At 56.7% G+C, this 20,973-nt stretch overlaps 7 protein-coding genes across 7 annotated transcripts; 3 read left to right on the forward strand and 4 right to left on the reverse strand.

Annotated features, from left to right (window-relative positions):
* Positions 1-262: 262 nt before the first annotated feature.
* On the forward strand, positions 263-1,381 carry E0L32_001534 (uncharacterized protein; the record flags this gene model as incomplete). Its single annotated transcript, XM_031135624.1, has 3 exons — positions 263-723; positions 782-805; positions 868-1,381. 3 exons carry the CDS (start codon positions 263-265, stop codon positions 1,379-1,381), a joined length of 999 nt encoding a protein of 332 aa, XP_030990785.1.
* A 786-nt stretch (positions 1,382-2,167) lies between these two features.
* Positions 2,168-4,623, reverse strand: E0L32_001535 (uncharacterized protein; the record flags this gene model as incomplete). Its single annotated transcript, XM_031135625.1, has 4 exons — positions 2,168-3,078; positions 3,136-3,187; positions 3,244-4,422; positions 4,477-4,623. 4 exons carry the CDS (start codon positions 4,621-4,623, stop codon positions 2,168-2,170), a joined length of 2,289 nt encoding a protein of 762 aa, XP_030990786.1.
* Positions 4,624-8,088: 3,465 nt separating this feature from the next.
* E0L32_001536 (uncharacterized protein) lies at positions 8,089-9,640 on the forward strand (the record flags this gene model as incomplete). Its single annotated transcript, XM_031135626.1, has 2 exons — positions 8,089-8,357; positions 8,509-9,640. 2 exons carry the CDS (start codon positions 8,089-8,091, stop codon positions 9,638-9,640), a joined length of 1,401 nt encoding a protein of 466 aa, XP_030990787.1.
* Positions 9,641-10,345: 705 nt separating this feature from the next.
* E0L32_001537 (uncharacterized protein) lies at positions 10,346-11,096 on the reverse strand (the record flags this gene model as incomplete). The annotated part of the gene is made up of 3 exons (XM_031135627.1): positions 10,346-10,799; positions 10,867-10,961; positions 11,010-11,096. The coding sequence occupies 3 exons, from the start codon at positions 11,094-11,096 to the stop codon at positions 10,346-10,348; spliced, it is 636 nt and encodes a 211-aa protein (XP_030990788.1).
* A 2,235-nt stretch (positions 11,097-13,331) lies between these two features.
* On the reverse strand, positions 13,332-14,933 carry E0L32_001538 (uncharacterized protein; the record flags this gene model as incomplete). The annotated part of the gene is made up of 3 exons (XM_031135628.1): positions 13,332-13,445; positions 13,575-14,459; positions 14,529-14,933. 3 exons carry the CDS (start codon positions 14,931-14,933, stop codon positions 13,332-13,334), a joined length of 1,404 nt encoding a protein of 467 aa, XP_030990789.1.
* Positions 14,934-15,337: 404 nt separating this feature from the next.
* E0L32_001539 (uncharacterized protein) lies at positions 15,338-16,486 on the forward strand (the record flags this gene model as incomplete). The annotated part of the gene is made up of 1 exon (XM_031135629.1): positions 15,338-16,486. The coding sequence occupies one exon, from the start codon at positions 15,338-15,340 to the stop codon at positions 16,484-16,486; it is 1,149 nt and encodes a 382-aa protein (XP_030990790.1).
* A 242-nt stretch (positions 16,487-16,728) lies between these two features.
* E0L32_001540 (uncharacterized protein) lies at positions 16,729-20,539 on the reverse strand (the record flags this gene model as incomplete). Its single annotated transcript, XM_031135630.1, has 5 exons — positions 16,729-18,256; positions 18,425-18,435; positions 18,907-20,052; positions 20,114-20,417; positions 20,484-20,539. 5 exons carry the CDS (start codon positions 20,537-20,539, stop codon positions 16,729-16,731), a joined length of 3,045 nt encoding a protein of 1,014 aa, XP_030990791.1.
* Between the last annotated feature and the right edge of the window lie 434 nt (positions 20,540-20,973).

The raw sequence follows: 20,973 nt of genomic DNA on the forward strand, positions 1-20,973 counted from the left end.
GGGCGTGTCTGAGCTATAGTTAGAAACTGGTAGGATTTTGTCCTTCTCTGAGAATGGTGTCTTTTATGTTTTTTATTCCTGTCGTGGACTCGTATATTTCAGAACTCAGTCATATAATACCTTATCAGCTTGACAACTTAGGTATTTCAACTGTACAAAAGTTGTGCCCTTAGAATTTACTTCTAGCAAGTCGTTCAATTTTCGCATGCTTCACACCTGACAGCAGCATTCACCAGGGCGTCGTAATCTCAGACATTCCACAATGGGTGCCACATCGAAAAGACCAGCTGCCCAGGCTACGTCCTCCAGGAAGCCGCAGCACGATGAGACTCCAGCCAAGTCCGCTACAAAGAAGGCTCAGGTAGAGGATATCGAGGAGGAAGATGCCGAAGATGATGAGGAGGTTGAAGAAGAGGACGAGGATGAGGACGAGGATGGAGATGAGGAAGACGGCGAGGTTGAGGAGTTAGACGAAGAGGAGTTAACAGAAGAGGAAGATGAGGAAGAAGAATTTGATGAGAGTGACGAGGACGAGGAATACGAGGAGACCGAGGACGAGGAAGAGGAAGTAGAAGGTGATGAAAATGAAGATGAATACGAGGATGGAGAGGACGAAGAAGAAGACGATAATGCAGAGGAGGATGGCGCTGAGGAGCAGGAGGAAGAGAGTGGTGAGAGCGAAGCAGACGAGGAAGAGCAAGAAGAAAGCAAGCCGAGCAAGGGGTAAGACACGTCCTAACTATGACCAAAAGCCTGCACGTCAATTGACATCAACGATCAGCAAAAGTACGAAGCCGAAATCCGGGTAAGTCATTTCTGATCCTCAAGATAACTGTGCGACAGAAAGCTAACAATGCACAACTATAGCACTAAGCTCGACGTCCGGTCCAAGAGTGCCGCTCTCAGTGGCAGTACCTCAAGCTTGAAGAAGGATACAAAGGCAAAGGGTTCTGCTTCTGGCAAGATCAAGCCACCGGCCTCTGGGAGGACCGGAGTCCTGCCGCCCTGGGAGCCAGTCATCCACAGTGATGATTCTGAGGAGGATGCCAGCGACGTCGATACCATCGGCAATGCCCCGAAACATGAGGCCACCAAGAAGCCGAAGAAGCCGACGACAAAGAAGCCAGTCAAGAAGGCCACCGCAGAGTCTGGAGACGAGGCTGCCGAACCCGCCAAGGCACCAAAGAAAAAGACGGGCGCAGGGAAGCCAGCAGGCAATTCAGACAAGACCGTCAAGCCCAAGAAGAAGATCACTGCCGCTGGCACACAGGACAACAAAGACGAGTCGGCCAAACCTAAAGTGGCCAAGAAGCTCAAGAAGACTGCTGAGGAGGCCGAGGAGGCGCCCAAGGTCAAGAAGACGGTTCCGAAGAAGAAATAGTCATCAGTATTACGATGATACAGGGAAGAGGCTTTGGACCGGTGTTCATCTACTTGGTATCGATCTTGTCTAAATCTGTTCGCCATCTCGTATAGTTCACGTTTATTAGGTATTGCTGCTGCTGTTGCAGGGCTTTGGCACCCGCCTTCTTGACTGCATTTCTCTTGTCCAGTGCCACGGCATCAGTTAATTGAACGGATTTAATGACGGAATGGCGCACCTCCAAGCCTTCTCCACGAAGATCTGACCCACTTGTGCCAAGACAGACCTCTCGTAGCCTGGGGTGAGATGATCGTCATGCCACTGGGTTGGGGTGCATATATCTTCTGGCATGCCAGGGACCCCGCTCCCGTAGCCCCACGGGGACGTTGGACGGGAGTCCGGCAGACGCACGCCATCCATGGGAATTCCCCCTATCCACGGCCCGGGCGACGGCATTCCATGCCTCGCTGGAGAAGGGTGGAAGAAGAGGCGGAGAAACACGCATGTCTTGCAACTCCCTGACGCGGAACAATCATCAACTCGGACTCACCCGCCGTCCGCATCCTAGTCCCGCCGGTCCAGTCGGGGTGATCGGGCACAATGCATCATGATATGTGTGTTTGTAAGGCTTGTGCGCACAAGTAATTCTCGCTCATGGCATACAGGATCTTCTCAAGATAGTCCTGCTCTGGCATTAGGCATTAGATGAAGTAGTATTACGAATGAGACGCCATAAGCGTGAGCTTTCAAGGAGTCCAAGTTCTCAGCTATCTGCACCTTCTGCCCCGGACCCTCCCTCCAGTCTCAGATCTCCTTGATGAAGCCAACTTCGACTACCTTGTCAGCGTCGATGTCAAGATCAGCAAGCTTGGTGCGCGAGTTCTCCCGGATCCAGAGGAACATGCCCAACAGCGCAGGCCTGACGTAGGCCCAGGGCGACCGCGAACCGGCAGCCGGGCCCCGGATCTTCAGCGCGCCCTTGCCCAGGACGTATACCATCTGCGACCCGTACGCGGACCGGAGGGCCTCCAGCTCGGCGTCGGCGTCGGCGGCGGCGGCGGCCAGCGGGCGGCGGGAGGCGCCCTTGGACACCGCGAGCTCTATCTGGGAGAGGATGTCGCGCGCCAGGCCCGGGTACAGCACATTGTCGGTGTAGCCGTGGCGCAGGGTGACGCTGTAGCACCCGTCCAGGCCGGTCACGCGGGTGACGACGTAGCGCTCGGCGGCGGGGATGGAGGGCACCGACATGGGCCGCATGTTGAAGAGGACGATGACGGCGGGGCGGGCGGCGAACTTGAGCACGAACTGCGTGAAGGACGGCGGCAGCCTGGCCGGGTTGCCGGACTTGTCGAAGAAGATGCCCACGCCGGGCACTGTCGAGAGGGGCAGGCCGCCGCCGGTCGTGGAGCTGAGAACCGCGGGCGACTTGTCGCTTGACGGGACGGTGGTGAAGGCGTCCCGCAAGGCCGGCACGGACAGCTGGTCCTTCGACTCGGCCTTCCACTGGCATTCCTTGCCGAAGCGCCAGAGGGTGAAGATAAGGGACAGGATGAAGGCCAGCAGGAGGGTGAACCAGGCGCCGTCGGGAACTTTCTCGTAGACGGCCGAGAGGAAGGCCCCGTCGAGGGCGGCAAATACGGCCCAAATTGGAACCACGATGTATGCAGGAAGACGCCAGACAAGGATGGCTACCAGGGCGACCATGCAGGTGGTGACTAGAGGAGGCCAAGTCAGTTTTTGAGGCTACACGACAAGAAGTCGCAGGAACTGACTGAAAGTGACAGTGATGACGCACACGCCGTAAGCGTTGCCAAGAGAGGTGGTCTGCAAGAGGTATTAGCCCCAGGTTGCTAGTCGGGAGGAAGGATAGGCACACTCACGTTGTTGTAAACGGCTGTGACAATGACCGTGCCAATCATCAGGAGCCAGTTGGCCATGGGCATGTATACTTGCTCGTGGAACGTCTTGCTGGTATGGACGACCTTGATGTGAGGGAAGTAGGAGAGCCTCATAATCTGAGTCAACAGCTGGAAGGTCGACGTGATCATGGCCTGGGACGCGACAACAGCCGCGAGTACGGCAATGACGATGCTGAAGTAGAAAGTCCCCGGAGGGACGGTGTAGAAAAAGGGATTGGTGATGGCGATCCCGGCCGCGTCTCCAGAGATGTACGCGGACTGGCCAATGTACGCGAATAGCAGGCACGGATAGGCCAGGCAGATCCAAGAGATGTTCACCGCGCCCTTGCTGAAGGCACCGAGGTCTGCGAACAGGGCCTCGACGCCGGTGAACGCCAGGAGCAGGCCGCCGAGTGACTTCCAGCCATCGTGACCGTTGCGGATTAGGTAGGCAAAGGCGTAGTGCGGGCTGAAGGCCTTGAGGACCGTGTAGTCGTGGACAGCCAGGTTGTAAATACCAGAGCAGAGGTTGAAAAGAAGCCAGACGGTGACGATGGGGGCGAAAGTAGTCCCGAGCTTCGAGGTCCCAAAGGGTTGGATTAGAAATAGAGCCACCAAGATGGCGCATGTGATACCGACGATGGCAGACGTCCCAAGGTCCGGGTTGGCGACACGGATGCCTTGGATAGCACCCAACACGGACTGGGCTGGTGTAAGCACACCGTCGGCCATCACCATGGACACGCCCAAGACACCGATGAACTGGAGCATGAACTGCGAGAACTTGGACCTCTCGAGGAAGGCACGAAGGCCTCTGCCACCAGCTTTGAGGTCATTGGTGCGGTATCTCTGGAGATGTACAGCTGCCGCGATCTTGGGATCACGGCGCGTGATGTTGGTGTACCTCGACAGCAGGCTATATAGAGCAAAGGTGCCTCCCTGGCCGTCGTCGTCGGCGCGCAAGACGATGAGGCAATATTTGACGGTGACGATCAGGGTGAGCGCCCAGATGATGATGGACAGGGCGCCGACGAGGTCCTCCCAGGAAGGCTGAGACGAGAAGGTAGACGAGAAGACATACAGGGGCGAGGTGCCAATGTCGCCGTAGATGACGCCCGTCGCCTGGAAGGCCAGCCACACGAGCACAGTACCGCTGTAGGACTGTGACACGCGTTAGTTTTTATCTGTCGTGTCCCGACAGGTTGGAGAACTAACCTGCTTGCGTGACTGATGCAGATCCTGCTCGGCAATGGCCATGGCCTTTTCTTGGTCAGTCATATCCGCCATAGCCGCATCTGTGCTTGCGTCGCCACCGCCCTCAGACTGGGCGGCACTTTGGCCCTCTGCACTAGTTCCGGACATCGTGACTGTTGCAACCTGCTGTACGTAAGAGAAAGGTCCAACTGGATTGGGTTGCGGTTCTACGACGGGGGAGGCGGTGACGGTAGGCGGAGATCACTCAATTTGCCGTGCAGATCGAGGTAGTATCAGCAAGGGACCGGCAGACTTCAGGGCAAGAAACGCGTCGATAGAGCTGAGTGCATAAACTACCTGGCAAGGCAAGGGGGAACGCTCCATCTTAAGCTGCATCGCGAGCTCATGCTACATAGGGGTGACAGTCCATCAACACACGTGGACGCCACAAACCAAGTCGATAAGAGTCACGACAGGGAATTTCCATGAGCATATCCAATTACTTTCAAGATTTAGCTAATCTTTCCTGTCTGCCTGCCTTTGCTGGCGATGTTCTCCGTGAGGGATATTGCAGCACTCAGACGGATAGGCTCAACTCGTCCGGCAACGTGCCCCGACATGTGATAAATCCCTCATTGGATCATCACACGCGGTCTGGGGGATGGAGTTTGATAAGAAGTCGAGACCAGATTTGAGGAGAATTCTGGGGGTGTCAGAAGATGGTATAGCTCTATGCGCATAGCCTCCCGCTTAAGATTGCGGGTGAGAGGCTCTCCACCAAAGAGAAAAATGCCTCAAGCAACCTAGAAATAGCTTCCAGGTTGGGAAACAACACCACCTCGAGACGGTGAGACGGTGAGACGATCGGCTATGTGCTCGAATTCGGTATGGGCCTGAAGCCCAAATTAGCTCTGTTTCTTCTCTTTCAGGTGCAGCAGGTCAGATACCACCTAATAGAACTCTACAGAGCAGGCATTCATTGCTAGCCTGTGAGCCGGAATACCTTTTCTAGCCGCGGTGCCACTTACAGAGGACTTCTGGGCCCTGACTAGCGTTGAGGCTCTTAATTCTCGGGTTGGCTTTGGGCCCTTACGACCGGATCTTGCAATGTTCTCGACCATCTCATCTCCCTTGATCTGGGGCTTGTATCACAGAGCCGCAATGGCGGGCCTTAGTCTTATTGATGGTGAACCTGACTTCTCAAGGTTAGGGGCATCCCTGCTTATGTGGCGCGAAGATCCAATAGCATTCATTGTAAGGCTATGTCGGTGCAAGAACATCGAATATGTGAAAAGGACAGTGACACACGCGACCATGACATTACTTTTCATTCCCCCCAACTGGTCCTTCATAATGAAATCTCCATGTAGACACCTGTGCCCTTGACCAGCCTCCTCCTGTATCCTCAATCTACCCCATGGCATAGTTGGAGTCACTCCGCTACGGGTTCTAACCCTGATCCCGGTCTGACCCGCGCCGGATCGCCAGCGGCGGACGGAAGATAGCAGGCTGGAACGGGACGCAGCACCAGGGCTGTCCCGGGGCCTCGCGACTGAACGCTGGGGTAGTTCGCTAGCAAGGGCAGCTCTCGAGTCGACTGTGGTCTGCGTTAGGATGGATATTTGTACGGTTACGAGTGGACACTTAACTCTGGGGCTGCGGCGCTGGGATGCATGCGCGCGTGACTCGAGGAAGACGGCTTGGCGGGGGCGTGAAGGCGGTGCAGCCGGGGCGGAAGTGATGCCGGAGGCAACGTCGAGGCGGCTGTCGCAGTGTAAGTTGTCGACGCAAAACAGAGTGAGTGTGACAACAGCAGCGCAGAGATTAGCCGCAGCGGAGCGCTTACCAGAGAGGACAGGTGACAGACTGCTGGAGCAGCCACGGGTCGATGCAGCTCGTGTGAAAATCGTGGCCGCACGGCAGCGGGCGGATGCTGGCCTCGTCTAGGAAGTTCTCGGTGCAGATGGCACAGGTATGAGACTCGCCTAGCGGCAGAGGAGAGCCGTACGACGGAGTTCCTTTCTTAACCCTTGACGCTCTGTACTTGACGACAGGAATCAAGCCCACGGCGTTGGGTGTCAGGCAGACCCTCTGCCTAGGGGCCTCTCCCTGTTGTCGACGTACAAAGCATCGCCTGAGTGGTGTCTTGGAGAGGATGAAGGGCGAGACGAATACAAGGACCACAGCGACGGTGGCCAGGCCGACTGCTGTAGACGAGGGCCCAAACTCGGCGTTGGAGGCTTGCTCGTGACTCGCCCTTTGATGTAGCACGGCCGGAATGATCATCACCAACGAGTTACTATGGTGATGTGCGCGCGCCACGCGTGGAAGACTCGGCGAGACTTGGAGGGCAAGCTCGGAACATGGGCCCGCGGAGGGGCATATGGTCATCAAGAAGTAGCAGTGAGAGAGGACTGCCGCTTGCTAGACACGTCACAAAAGCCAGGGCCTATGAGGGATATATGCCGTGGGGTCAGGTTTGTTCGGACCAGTACTATTGAAGGAGTATCGTTGAAGAGGCGGTAGGCATCCATCCATGTGCTTCCCCACAGATTTCTTTCTAGCAGGGATGCACAGGACCCCTGCTGCCAGTCGGCACTTCCTCTCAAGCCTGGTATTGGCCATGCTCGTTGGGAATCTTGGTGTTAGTCTTCTGTAGCTATGCCGAATCGCACATGTACCTCACTCACTCAGGTATGTACATTGCTGAAAACCGCTGTTGTTTTCTCCGACACCTCAGAGCCTCCCGTCAATGAATCTCTCAAAAGTATCATCACATCATCACGCCCTGCAACTTAAAACAGCGAGCGGATGATGCCAAAAGGATTGACCCTGGGTAAGACACACATACACTGACAACACCTTCCAAGTGCCTCGAACACCAACACCTTGCTGCTGAGGCACGCGAGCCGAAGATGGCAAAGTGTCCATCGTGACAAGCAGGCTGAACTGGGCCGCGAGGCTCACCTTGGCAACTCACCGAGGTGCTCGACGTGTTTCCTGAGCCAGGAGAGGCGGAATTGAATGGCGATGATTCGATTGAGAAGCCGAAACTGGTGAGCCCTTTGGTTCTGAAAAAGAGCCAGACAGAGGGCCGAGATGCAAGGGCAACAGCGGCTTAGATGCTGGAAGAATGCTATTCTTATTTGAGCTTAGCTGGTCGGGGTGTGCAAATCTAATATTAGAAGTACCTTAGGGTGGACCTAACATCCCCAAAACGGCCTGGAGGTTTTCGTCACGGATTGAGCTCCAGGCCTCCAGGCCTCTGTGAGTGGAGTGGAGGGGTAGCTTCGAGGGGCATAGCTTCGCGGTTTTGCACGTCATTGAAGCATCAAACCGTGTCTCGCCCTTCATTTTGGACGCCGGGTTCACAGCCAAGCTTTTCTGTTTGCTGCTGTCGCTCGGGCTGTGCGGGATACAGACGCCCGTCCTGTCGTCTCCTCACCCGCGTTCCAACCCTCCCCTCCTTTGCTGTGCCATTGCCCTCATTTGGGAAGAAGAACAATCAGCTGCTTCTCCGGCACACCACCCACCTCCTCCTTGCTCCCGCGCGGAACCCGGCAGATACAAGCCTTACCCACCCCGCACGGCTGGATCGACGGATCGACAGGATCAGGAGACAGCGAGCAAGCAATGGCCGGCCCCAACCCCACCACCGCCATCTCGGCGCCGGGCAAGGTCCTCTTCACCGGCGGCTACCTCGTCCTCGACCGCGCCTACACCGGCCTCGTCTACGGCCTGAGCGCCCGCATCAACGTCATCGCCCAGGAGATCACCACCAGCCCCGGCGTCCAGCTCACCGAGATCGTCGTCGAGAGCCCCCAGTTCCTCGAGGCCCAGTGGCGGTACGGGTACCACCTTGCTGACGAGGACGGGGGCATCTCGGTCACACAGCTCCAGATGTAAGTGTGTTTTTTGTTGTGTTCTCCTGCGAGATCTCACACCATCCATCCATCTCATGTCTCTTGCTTGCTTCCCACTCCCCAAGACCCGAATGCCCCAATCCCGTTTCCCACAGCCCCTCCCAAGACTGACCGCCCTCACTCACACCAGCGGCTCGACCTTCTCGCCCAACCCCTTCGTCGAGACGGCCCTCGCCTACGCCCTGACCTACATCTCCCGCACCTCCCACCAGCACCCGGCCCACAGCATCAAGTCGGCCCGCCTCGCCATCCTCGCCGACAACGACTACTACTCCCAGTCCTCCGGCTCGTCCTCCACCTCTTCCTCGTCCTCCACCGTCACCGGTGGCGGCGCTGGCAGCACCACCGGCAGCGGCCGCTTCGCCCGCTTCCCCACCACCCTCCGCAAGGCCAACAAGACCGGCCTCGGCTCCTCGGCCGCGCTGGTCACCTCCCTCACGGCCGCTCTGCTGGCGCACTACCTCGCGCCGAGCCAGTTCGACCTCTCCACGCCGGCAGGCAAAGCCACGCTGCACAACCTCGCGCAGGCCGCGCACTGCGCCGCCCAGGGCAAGGTGGGGTCGGGCTTCGACGTCGCGGCCGCCGTCTACGGCTCCTTCAAGTACCGCCGCTTCTCCCCTTCCATCCTGTCGGGCCTGCCCGAGCCCGGAGCGCCGGGGTTCGCCTCGGCGCTGGTCGGCGTCGTCGACGGCAAGTCGGTGACCTGGGACACCGAGACGGCGACCGCGGGCGTGGGCCTGCCGGCCGGCGTGGCGCTACGCATGTGCGACGTGACGTGCGGCTCCGAGACGCCGGGCATGGTGAAGCAGGTGCTCGCGTGGCGGGCGCGCGAGGGCGCCGCCGCCACGGCGCTGTGGGACGAGCTGCAGGCGCGCAACGAGGAGCTCGCGGCCGTGCTGCGCGGCGACGGGGGCAACGGGACCGGAGACATCCGCGGGGCGCTGGACGCGGTGCGCGCGCTGACCCGCCGCATGGGCGAGGCCAGCGGCGTGCCCATCGAGCCGCCCTCGCAGACGGAGTTGCTCGACGCGCTGGCCGACCGGGTTGAGGGCGTGTACGGCGGCGTCGTCCCCGGAGCGGGCGGGTTTGATGCTTTGGCGCTGCTGGTCCGGGACGACGAGGAGACGGCTGCGAGGCTCAAGGCGTTCCTCGAGGGGTGGAGCAAGGAGAAAGGGGCCAGGGTCAAGTTGCTCGAGGTGCGTGGCCAGCTGGAGGGGGCGAGGAGGGAGGAGTTGGGGATATACGAGGGGTGGCTGCGGTGATTATTTGGGCATGCTGTTTCCCCCTTTTTTGTCTTTGGTGATCACGCGTGGCACCATCTGGGTCTGTTTCTTTGATGAAGAAATCTTGTTCTACTGGGCATTTTTTCCGTTTGATCTAATGCTATGAGAAGTATCGAAAGGCAAAACACAAAAGTCCTACGCTCTCTTTTTTCTGGATTAAGTTTTCCCCTTCTTCTGGTCAATCTAATGCCTTGTGATGTTTGTGTTTATTTCCGTAGTGGTATCAGTCTTCCCGCTCTTTCAAGTGCCCTGCCTGGTCGAGTAAAAGTGTGTCGTGTATTAGACCGGATGGCACCCTGAATCCTTCCCATTTCCCCTTGTCCATCCATCCGTTTCGTCCTTATGCCTGCACAAAGACAAGTAGCCGCTCCTCCTGTAACGCCGTTGCCCGAGAGGATACCGTGAGTTGATCGCCGTAGAGCAGAGAGTGTAAGCCACCCCTTCCTGCCAAATCACTCGTCAACCAGCTTCCTTTTCGCAGAAAGCCACAATGATATCCCATGGGGTATTTTCCCTCCCTTTCCCACACAGACACAAAAGACAAAAAGAACCATCCTCACCGGCACACAACCAATCCCAAAAAGTGTGTACAAGTAAAAGCTTCAGACCCCTCTGAAGAGTCCCGTCCCCAGAGCCGATAAGAAACGAACAACAGACACACGTGTTCTCACATGCGACCCTCGCTCAGAGACTCATCTCCTTCTCCAGACCGAGGAAGCTACCCTGCGGGCTGACGCTGCGCTCCGAGGCGGCCACACCGCCGCAGCGGCAGATCTTGGTCGTCGACGACACGGGCGAAGAGTAGTCGCTGCCGCCGTCCAGCTGCTGCTGCTGCTGCTGCTGGTGGTGGTGCGACAGGCCCAGGTCCATGCCGAGGCCGAGGCCGACGTTGGGGCTCGTGCGGCCCATGGGCAGGGCGGAGGGGTCGACGGGGTTGAGGCACAGGGAGCCGCCGCGGCGGGCGGACAGGGCCGAGGGCATGGGCCGGCGCTGGTGGTGGTTGTAGCTGTGCGGGCCCGTGGTAGTGTGATGGTAGTGCGAGTAGGTGTGCGAGTGGTGCAGGGCGCCTCCGCCTCCGACGCGGAAGTCGGCGATGCCGATGCGGGACGCGGCGGCCTTCTCGCGGAGGATGGAGATTCTATTTTTTTTTTTTACAAGTTAGTCTTGGGGGTATAAGTGGTAGAAGTCAAGGGTCATGAACGTACTCATCATCCGAGATGCCGGGCAGGATGGACTCTTCCTTCTTGAAGTTGAAGGGCGCGGACTGTGTTGGTAGTAGGTCTTTGGTTAGCTTGGCTGTCTGAATTTATGCATGTATGAATGTGAATGAGAAAAAAAAAATGCTTACAATCTTGAGGCCCTGCTTCTTCTTGCGGCGGATGCGGCAGAAGTCCTGCAGGCGGTGGGCGTAGGCCATGACGTTGAGGCAGTGCATGTTGGGCGAGTCTGAAGGGAGGAGAAAATCGAAATAAAAAGGGGGGTATCACGAAATTGCTGAAAAGGCGAAAAAAGCGAGTTGATCAGAGCGAGAAATATCGAGCTCTGATGGTGCTTTGGGGTATCGAAGTGGTGATGCTGGCTGTGGGTGAGCGAGCGAAGCGCGTGTAAGTTGGGTTTTGGTGTTGGAGTTGGTCTTGGTGTTGTCAGATCCCAGACCTGTTGTGTCGAGGTTGGCGGGATTTATGCTGGGCGAAATGCTCTTCGTCGGCGGCGAGCAATAAATTCAAAAGAATGTCAATAGACGGAGGGCGAAGACGCGTCAATGCTCTGCCAGGTCTATTGTTCAGACTTCAGACGACAAGTTGGTCGTGGGTTGCCCTGGTGCCAGTGCTGGGACTGAATCTCGTGCCCGACGTGTTGCAAATTGGCCCAACTCTGAAAAAAACAAAGACCCAGCGCGACAACAGCGGGGTTGTACGGGTAGGAAGAAGAAGAAAAAAAAAAGAAGTAGATAACGAAAGAAAGAGGATTGGGGCGGTTTAAAGAAAGAAAAGAATGCGACGAGGGCAGGTGGTCGAAGAAAGAGCAGCGCAGGTGTGGTCCTACGCTCTTTGTTCCTCCGAGTCCCCTCAGCTCCCTTTGATGCACATACAGAACAGCAGCAACAAAAGCAGCAAGCGGCAGCGGCGGCAGCTAACTAACACACAGCGCGGTGTACGTGTGGATAGGTATGTATGCCGGGCAAGAAGGAGAACGGAAGGAATAAAGACGGGGCAGCGGGCTTCCCTTTATTCCATCTACCGGCTCACCGAAGGAGGGTTCGGGGTGGTAGGGCGACGACTGGAATGGGCTTCAATCCTAGATGGGGAAACGGAAAACGAGGGACGATCAAGGGTATCACCCACGCTTCCTCAGTCGGGTGGAGTAAAGAATGGGCTGTCCTGTCAAGCCAAGTCAAGTCCTGGCAAGTCGGTTGCTCGGTCGTGCACGTCACAAACCTAGCTACGAGGGAAGATGGGAAGAGGAACCGGCACAATATGTATGAGACCTCTCTCGTTCCGCTGCCCGGGTGTCATACGCAAGACGTAAGCTGGCATGCTGAGGCCGATATCCAATACGAAACGACAAAGCATCCCGTACAAAAAAGTGCAGAGGGCACAGTCAATCAATCCCGCAGGGATGGAAAAGCACAGAAAGCCATGTGCGAGGCTGCCACTACCTAACGAGCGGCCTTCCCTTTTGGCAAGGGCCCCAGGCAGGTGAGACGCACCGGTCCGTTTCCACGGAGGTGCTCTGGAATGTGGCCAGAATGGAAGAGTGCGGCGGCGAACCAGTGGTGAACAGTGGTGAGTGGTCGGGCAGAGAGGTCGAGCTCTGGTGCCCAAAGAGGCCGGGCAGCGGACACAGGGGGCGGCGGGTCGTCGCCGGGTGGATCCCGGGAGCGAGAGCGCGGTCAGAGCAGCGACTGGAATGGGCGGTGCGTTGGTGAGGCAGAGCTGGAATGCCGGGCCATACTCATACCTATTCCCGCCCCCTCTTCACCCCTTTGCACGCAGCGCACTGCTCTGGCTGGCTGGATGGCTTGCTGGCCAAGGGACCATAATTTGCAGAGGAATCTCCGAGGCATTACCCTGCTCAATAGCCGCGCCCGTAAGCTGTACAGAGTTCACTTGGACGGCCGCATGACGCGCCCGGGATGGGCAGGAAATAAAACCGTTACGTCCAAGACGGGTTGGCCGCCATTCCCTGTGGTTCCCAAAGAGGAAAAGGAGAGGAAACAAGAGCGTGAAAACATCTACAAATACGGCAAGTAATCTCACACGCTGCACGTCTGTCAAGGGCGGAGAGGTTAGCACCAACGGTTGACCGTGATGAGGGTTTTCTGCTACTCCTCCTCCCAGCGCTGCTACGTGACAGTCAGCCTTTACCCGCGTTTCGGAGGGATTAAGCCACATGAGATCTCCAGGTATGCCATTCAGGTGGACAGGGCAATTCAGGAAAGTATCTCGCGTGCAAAAGTGTGAATTCGGGCTGTCGTGTCTACCGGAGTCTAATTGCGTGGCACCACCATAAAGGACTGGACTCCCTTGCTTCATCCGCCGCGAACCAGATCGCCCCAAGAACCCCCCACTACCAAAAAAAAGGCGTCGCGTCCCCAGCCCAAACCACAGGGCGCAGATCCAGAACAACGCCACGGCACCACTCCTCGAGTGGACTTTCTCTTTCCGCTCTATTTGGGGTAGTCCTTCAGGTGGTAGCTCTTGAGCTTGACGAACTGGTCAAAGCCAAACCTGCTCAGGGTCTGCCCCTTGCCCGAGTTCTTCCACCCCGTCCACGCGAGATCCTGCCCGTTGGAATGCGCGTTAGCAAAGACTCTGGCGTATCGTCATCTCCCAGAAATTACAGCACAATTCGATAAGAAAAGGGACATTTCCCATATGGGAAAGGAAACGACAAGAAAGGGAAGCCTTACCGGACTCGGGTAGTCGCATCTGTTGACAAAGACGGTGCCGGCCTCGACATCGTCCGCTAGCTCCGCGGCCTTCTCCACGTCCTTGGTCCAGATGCTCGCCGTCAAGCCAAACTCGCTGTCGTTCATGAGTCGCACCGCCTCCTCGTCGTTCTTGACCTTCATCACAGGAATGACCGGTCCAAAGGTCTCGTCCTTCATGACGGCCATCTCGTGGCTGACGCCCGTCAACAGCGTAGGCTTGACAAAGTTGCCCTTAGTCGGGGGCGTGTTGAACGTCTCGTTGTCCGGCGTCGCGTCCTTGGCGCCCTTGCTCAGCGCATCCTTGATGTGGCCCTCGATCGTCTCCTTGGACCTCTTGGAGATGACGGGACCCACGTGCGTCGCCTTGTCGAACGGGTCGCCCAGCCTGTAAGCCTTGAGCACGTTCTGGACCGCCTCGACAAACTTGTCGTGGATCTTCTCGTCGACGTAGACCCGCTCGATCGAGCAGCAGCTCTGGCCCGAGTTGAAGACAGCACCGTCTACAATCTCCTCGGCAGCCCATGCGATGTCCACATCGTCTCGGATGTATGCGGGGTCCTTGCCTCCGAGCTCGAGACCGACATTGACGATGCGGTCCGAGGCTGCGCTCTGCACCGCCAATCCACCAGCAACGGATCCGGTGAAGCATACCAATGCAATATCGGGGTTCCTGACGATGGACTCAATTGTCGTGGGAGAGCCGGAGTGGAAGTACTGTAGAACGCCCTTCGGCAGGCCCGCCTCTTCAAAGGCCTTGGCGACCTGCTCCACAACCGTCGGGGTCTGAGGCGACGGCTTGAGGATGACGGTGTTGCCGGCGAGGAGTGCTGGAATCAGCGCGTTGACGAGGATAAGGTAGGGGTACTGTCAAACGTTCAGTCAGTAAGTTTCGTGATATTTTCTTGAGCTTGATCAAGGTTGGCCAAAACGTACGTTCCACGCAAAGATGATAAGGACCGGCCCGACGGGAACCTTGCGGATGAACCTCTTGAAGCCCTTCTCCGCCTCGCCGTCCGTGTCCTTGAGCACCTCGTCACTGATCTTGAGCAGGTACTCGGCCCTCTTGACTGCCGTCGTGACCTCCTTGGCGGTGTAGGCGATCGGCCGGCCCATCTGCACCGTGAGCTCGAGCGCAAGCTCGTCGACGTTCTTCTCCAGGTTCTCGATGGCCTTGCGTACGATGATCTGCCGGTCCGCGAGCTTGGTCGTCCTCCACGCCTTGAAGGCCTCTAGCGAGGTCTTCGGCAGCAGCTGGAGGTCGGCCTCGGAGATGCCATTGCGCGTGAGGATGGGCTCGTTGGTGGTGGGGGAGATGGTGGTGAGGACCTCGACCGACATCTCGGACTGTTGTCTTCTATTGCTTTATTGGATGTGTTGATTGATATGTGGGAGTGCCGGACAGGAACAAGTTGGGATCACGGTATATCAAGAACAATAGGCATCAATTGAGAGAGGAGCAGCTGTGGCAAACTTGTACGACGATCTACTCACACCTTCAATTGCACCCCCACCATATCGTGTGTAGACCCGGTGATGCCCCACCAAGAGATATCGTCACCGATAAGATAAGGACCCCAAGTGCCGTGTTATCGATAAGCGCCGCCTCCAAATAAATTTTCTGAGGATCGCCAAGCTAGAACCGCACTGAGAGGGACAGGCTTCTGGTGGGACAATTCGGTTGCGCCTCAACATCTTGCTATTGTACATAACCGACAGCGTCAATTTCGCCAGTCCCAAAAGAGATGCCTCTCGAGAAGCGCAACCAGTTCCTCGACGCCGAGGAGAGCGACGACGACGGCAGCCAGGGCTACGACTCCGAGGCCGAGGAGCTGAGGAAAGGCGGCGGCCGCACCGCCAAGCGCAGAAAAGTCGACGATGCCAGCGACGACGAGGGCGCCCTGAGCGATGCCAGCGACGACGAGGACGCCCTGAGCGATGCCGGCTCCGGTAGCGACGAGGAAGACAGGGCAAGCGATCAAGATGAAGAAGACCACGACGACGCCGCAGCCGCCCAGCTCCGCCAAGAGTCTCTCGACATCAGCACCAGCCAACCGCACGAATCAGAGGACGGCGAAGAACCCTTCGCGGCAGAGGAGGAGGAGGAAGAAGAAGAAGAACAAGACACAAAACAAAAGACCAAGCCCCAGTCCCAACACGAGCTCCCAGGCCTCTCCAAGCCCCTCTCCAAAAAGAACCTCGTGGCCAGCGAGGCCGCCGTCCGCAAGTCGGGCGTGGTCTACATCTCCCGCCTGCCGCCCTTCATGAAGCCCCAGAAGCTACGCTCCCTGCTCGAGGCCCACGGCGCCATCAACCGCATCTTCTGCTCGCCCGAGGACCCGGCGGCCCACGCCCGGCGCGTGCGCGCGGGGGGCAACAAGAAGAAGTCATACACGGAGGGCTGGGTCGAGTTCGTGCGCAAGAAGGACGCCAAGCGCGCCTGCGAGCTGCTCAACGCGCAGACCATCGGCGGCAAGAAGGGCAGCTACTACCGCGACGACATCTGGACGCTGCGCTACCTCAAGGGCTTCAAGTGGCACCACCTGACGGAGCAGATCTCGGCCGAGAACGCCGAGCGCACGAGCCGCATGCGCGCCGAGATCGCAAAGACGACGCGCGAGAACAAGGAGTTTGTGCGCAACGTCGAGCAGGCCAAAGTGCTCGACGGCATGCGCGCCAAGCGCGAGGCGAAGCGCAAGGCCGCGGACCGCGACGAGGACGACGCCGCGGCTGCTGGGAAGAGGAGCAAGAAGAGTAAGAAGAGCGAGAAGGACGGCGGCGCCGCGGAGGAGCGCACGACGACGTTTAAGCAGATACCCCTGGTCGACAAGAAGAAGAAGGAGAGGATAGAGCAGCCCGAGCAGGTGCAGAGGGTGTTGAGTAAGATTTTCTAATGTGTTCCTTCATTGTCTGGAGTTAGTTACATGGGTAACTGGTTATTGAAAATGGGTCAAGGCACTGGCCATGGTACGAGAGATGGTCAAATACAAATAACTGTCAAAACTTTTCCGATTTCAGATGATGCTATTCGCCCTAATGATGATGCTCCGGTCTATCAACCCTCATATAATTCCCATAACGCCTGAAAAAGCAGATATTATGAACCTTGGTAGCGCAAGGCTATTTTGCAACAGGCTCATTGCTGGTCCTCAATCGCAAGCTCGTCAAAATCATCCAGCAGCTCTTCCATGTCTACCCGCGGCGCGTCATCACCGTCGACATCCTCCGTCATCTCCGTGCCCGCCACGCTCATGCTGTCCACGTCCATACCGCCCTGTTGCTGTTGCAGCTTCTTCTTGTTGGTGTTCTTGTACAGCGCCAGAGCAGCGCGCAGCTCGTCGTCCTCCTCGACGTCGCGCAGGAAGGTTTCGTACTCGGCATCCATGCGGGCCTGGTCAGACTTCTTGGGAAGCAGCTCGCCCTCGTCCTTGGCCATACGCTTGAGCCGCCAGTGGCGCTTGCGGTTCTTCTGCTTGCGGGGCCAGTGCTTCTTGACCAGGACGACGTCGGGGATGGTGGAGCCGTAGGCGTGCGACTCCTCAATGGCGTCGAGCTCGGCGCTGTTGAAGTTGGTCCCAGTGAGCAGGTAGCCCATGGCCGAGTCGCCGACCTGCAGCATGTGTCCAAGGTGCGTGCGGGTGAAATAGGTGGTGTCGTTGGCGCCCATGTCCGAGGCCCTGGCGACAGTGGCTTCGGCGAGCACCCACTTGCCCTTTCGGTAGCCGGTGGGCTCAATATCCAGCACAACAAACTCGACCAGCTCTTTCATGTCTGCCAGAGCACCGAACTGATGCTTTTCTCTCCAGTATATCGGAGCGGCAATCTCGGCACTGGTGAGAGTCTGTGGGTCCAGCAGGTTGACCGAAGTTCCAATTCTCCAGCACAGGCAGATGGGCGAGATGTTTCCTATCCTCTTGGCCAGCTCCAGCGGGAGGGCGACAAGGTCGTCTTTGCAGATGGGGACGATGTCCACCGAGAAGGCAAATTTCATGGACTTGGTCGACGTGTGAATGTCTTCGGAAATGAGTTCTGGGGAGTTCTTGACAAACACGGGAACGACAGACTTGAGAAAGTCGACAAACTTGACAGCCTGATTCCTTTGCGAGAAGTAGAAGTCGATGCCGTCTTTGGCTTCCTTGATGTTGAGGGTATCCCGATGCGCACCGTGCTTCATGATCAGCTGCTCCAGGAACAAAAAGGTACGCTTGTGCAGCACCTTTTGTCTGACCTGGACACACGCCCTCCACACGTTCGCCGTGTATGACTTTTGGCATTCGGGGCACTGGTGGGTGCCGACGACGTAGACCACCTCGAAGCTTTGCTGCAGCACAACACCCTCCGCGACCGAGTCCTGGATCGTGAGCTTGACGCGCACTCGTCTTGAGTTGGGCTCTGTCCAGATGAAGCTGGCGTCGATGACGCGGACCTTATTCAAGCCCCTCAGCTTCTTCAGGCACAGGGCAAGCATCTCGCGCGATTCAGGCGCTGCCACGACCCAGCTGTTGGGCGGCAGGAGCCATCTGTCGCAGTCTTTGCAGAACTGGATATTCGCTTCGCGGGGGATGCCTTGGGAGATGTCGACAGTGAGCTTGATACAGTCGTAGCAGAGGGCGTTGGCGGAGGTGGTGCCATCGATCGGGGCAGAGCAGTTGCAACAGAGAATACTGGAAACGAAGTCAAGTCAGTCCAGGATCTCTTTTCTTATCGGCAATAAGTATGGGAAAGGGAGGGATAGAACTCACGTTGCGCCAGTCTGAGCGGTTCCACCCGAGGCGATGGACACGGGAGCGTCCATATCTACATCCATCGACGACATTTTGGGCAAAACTCACAAAATGCGCCTCTGGGATGTTTTGTTAGGGGGTTGAATAACGATTTCAAAGCCAGAGAGTGGCGGGGTTGAAATTTTGGAAATTTTGAGGCCGATTAGAGTCAGAGCCCCCGCTATCAGTGATTGATAAGCTTGGCCGCTTGGCTTACCGGAGGGGTGATCTTGGCGGAGGCAGCTGGTGCCAGCTGCGCTACTGAACCTCAACTACATACATAATGTACCTAACTTAATCCACCGTCCGTTCAACCACCACCAACTCCGATCCTCCTGCTTGCATGCATCCACGCCACGAGATCAATAAAACCAGTAGTATGCTCCTTGGCCTTGACCCAATAAGCTCGTGACCTCATCTCTCCCCTAGAGCTCCGTCCTCCTCGCACCCCGTCTGGTTTCTTGCTTTCTTGCTCTCCGTGCGAGCGTTCCAACTCTTAGTTTAGAGTATCTCGCCGAGCCCTGCCGAGAACAATTATCCGTAACGCGTACCACAGGAGGTGCGTCTCCGCCGATAGCTGAAGTTGTAAATACGTGGGATCCGTAGCTTATCAGAGCAACCTTGATGACACAACCACAGCCCCGCTGCGAAAGCTCGGCGAGCACTCTCTGGATTGCCCGAGGCCACGAACGCTTACTGTCGTCCATTGGATGGGAGACAAGTTCCAAATCTATGAACATGTAAAGGTATGGGATGTTCTGGAGCACTGAGGCGAGGATCTGTAGCCATTCTTCGTAGGTCATCGCAGTGTTGCAAGCTCGTAGTCGTGGGGATAGCTCGGAGTCTGTTTGGATGGTCAAATTGAGTCGGATAGCTTGAGCTATGAGGATTTTGAGGATGTCGATGGACCAAACCTGACTATCCGCCTGTTGCGGGAAGTCTGCGGGCTTTAGGGCCCAGATGACAGGAGTTTTCGCTTCTTGCAGCGACATGATCGAGTCAGTACAGAAATCGCGAACGATATGCCGCAGCTTCCACGTCCCGTCAATCATAACAAAACCTGAACCATGTCCCTGATTCCAATTCTGCATTTCCGTCGTGAACCAGAAACGGAGGCTATAAGGTACTGATATATGTCGACGCCGTTTACGCAGGAATACGGATGACTCGAGTGACTTGAGCGGGTCAAGAAGTGGTGCCTTGGAGAGGATATCGACAAATTGAGTTACCTGGATTGATGTCAACTGTTGGCGAAACTCAATCCTCGCCGAGGCGTTGATAACCTGCTCGGCGGCCATCGAGTCCTTCATCTGTAGCACGACATCTCTCAGTCGCGTCATGTCCAAATGCATAAGGCGCAATCTAGTATGCAGGTCTCGTTGCTCAGCAAGGCCGCTGACAAGAGCTAGCTCTGATAGTCTTTGCGACAGTGATGATATTTCTGCAATGATATCATTGTAGCAGAGCTCGGCTGGTCGGGTTATGGCGTGTATGGCTCGCATGGTCCTGCTTTCCTGGTACCAGCGGAGGGCACGCACGAGGAACTTCAAGATGCTTGTGTAGAGGGGCACCACGATTTGCTTCATGTAAGATGTTGAATAGAGCTGTATGCTCAACTCGACTCGTGGCAAAATGTCGGCAATCTGGCAGAGAGCACCCGCAAGGGTTGAAAGCAGATTCTGATGATTCACAACCCCCTTTGTACGTCGTATTAGGCAACCTGCCTGCTGAGAGTCGCAACGAAAGGGACAAACTTACCACAAACAAAACTTTCATGGCACCCCACACCAGAGATACATACTCTGGATGATGCTGTACCATGACATCCAGGACCTTTCCGTAATAATGGATTTTCTTTGACAAGTCCACGAGCGTCCGTCGCATGGTCGACTTGTCTTTTTGCGATTCATACTGAGCCTGAGCATTGACGGTGGCTGAGAGCACCTCTTCGAGGCTATCGAGCCGCGAATTGTACAGCCATTGTACCTTTGTGCTGTCCTTCGAGAGCTCGCTTTGGAATGCCTGCATTGCCTCCCGGAAAACTTCGGTGAAAAGTTCTTTACTGTCCACATCGAGTCTGTTATTTCGGTTCCCTTGATAGTGGGAAGGGACTTGGACATATCCTTACTCGTGCACGTTCTCCGGTCCGGAGTAAAAGGATCGAAAAGCATCAATCTTCTCCATGATGTGACAGCCTGAGCGTATACAATGTGCTCAAAAGGTCTACAGTGGAACAGGATTGGTGCTCAAATCGCCTGTTCATAGGAGGTGTTTCTACATCTTGGTGCTACGTCTGATGGAAGAGGCTGCTCGGATTGTTGTCGGCGGCACCCGTTGAGGGGTAGTCGCTGAGTGTGTGGCCTGAATATGTTGAATTGTAATTAGCTGACGCATCGGCTGCGTCATGGAACGACTGATTTCTGTTGGTCGCTCGATCTCGTGGCACTGTCCTATTCGTGGGAGGTGGTAAGGCAGATTCGACACCGCCCCTTCTACGGTGTTACTCGCCCAACCCCTCGCCACACACAATTTCGGACCGCACAAACGAACCTTTTGAGAGGCGAGCTCAGCCCTGCATGCTGCTTGCAGATGCTTCTCGAATCCGTTTCTGGTCAGAC

This window comes from Thyridium curvatum (assembly GCF_004353045.1).
Source record: "Thyridium curvatum strain D216 chromosome Unknown NODE_6_length_784332_cov_80.453264, whole genome shotgun sequence".
NCBI lineage: Eukaryota > Fungi > Ascomycota > Sordariomycetes > Thyridiales > Thyridiaceae > Thyridium > Thyridium curvatum.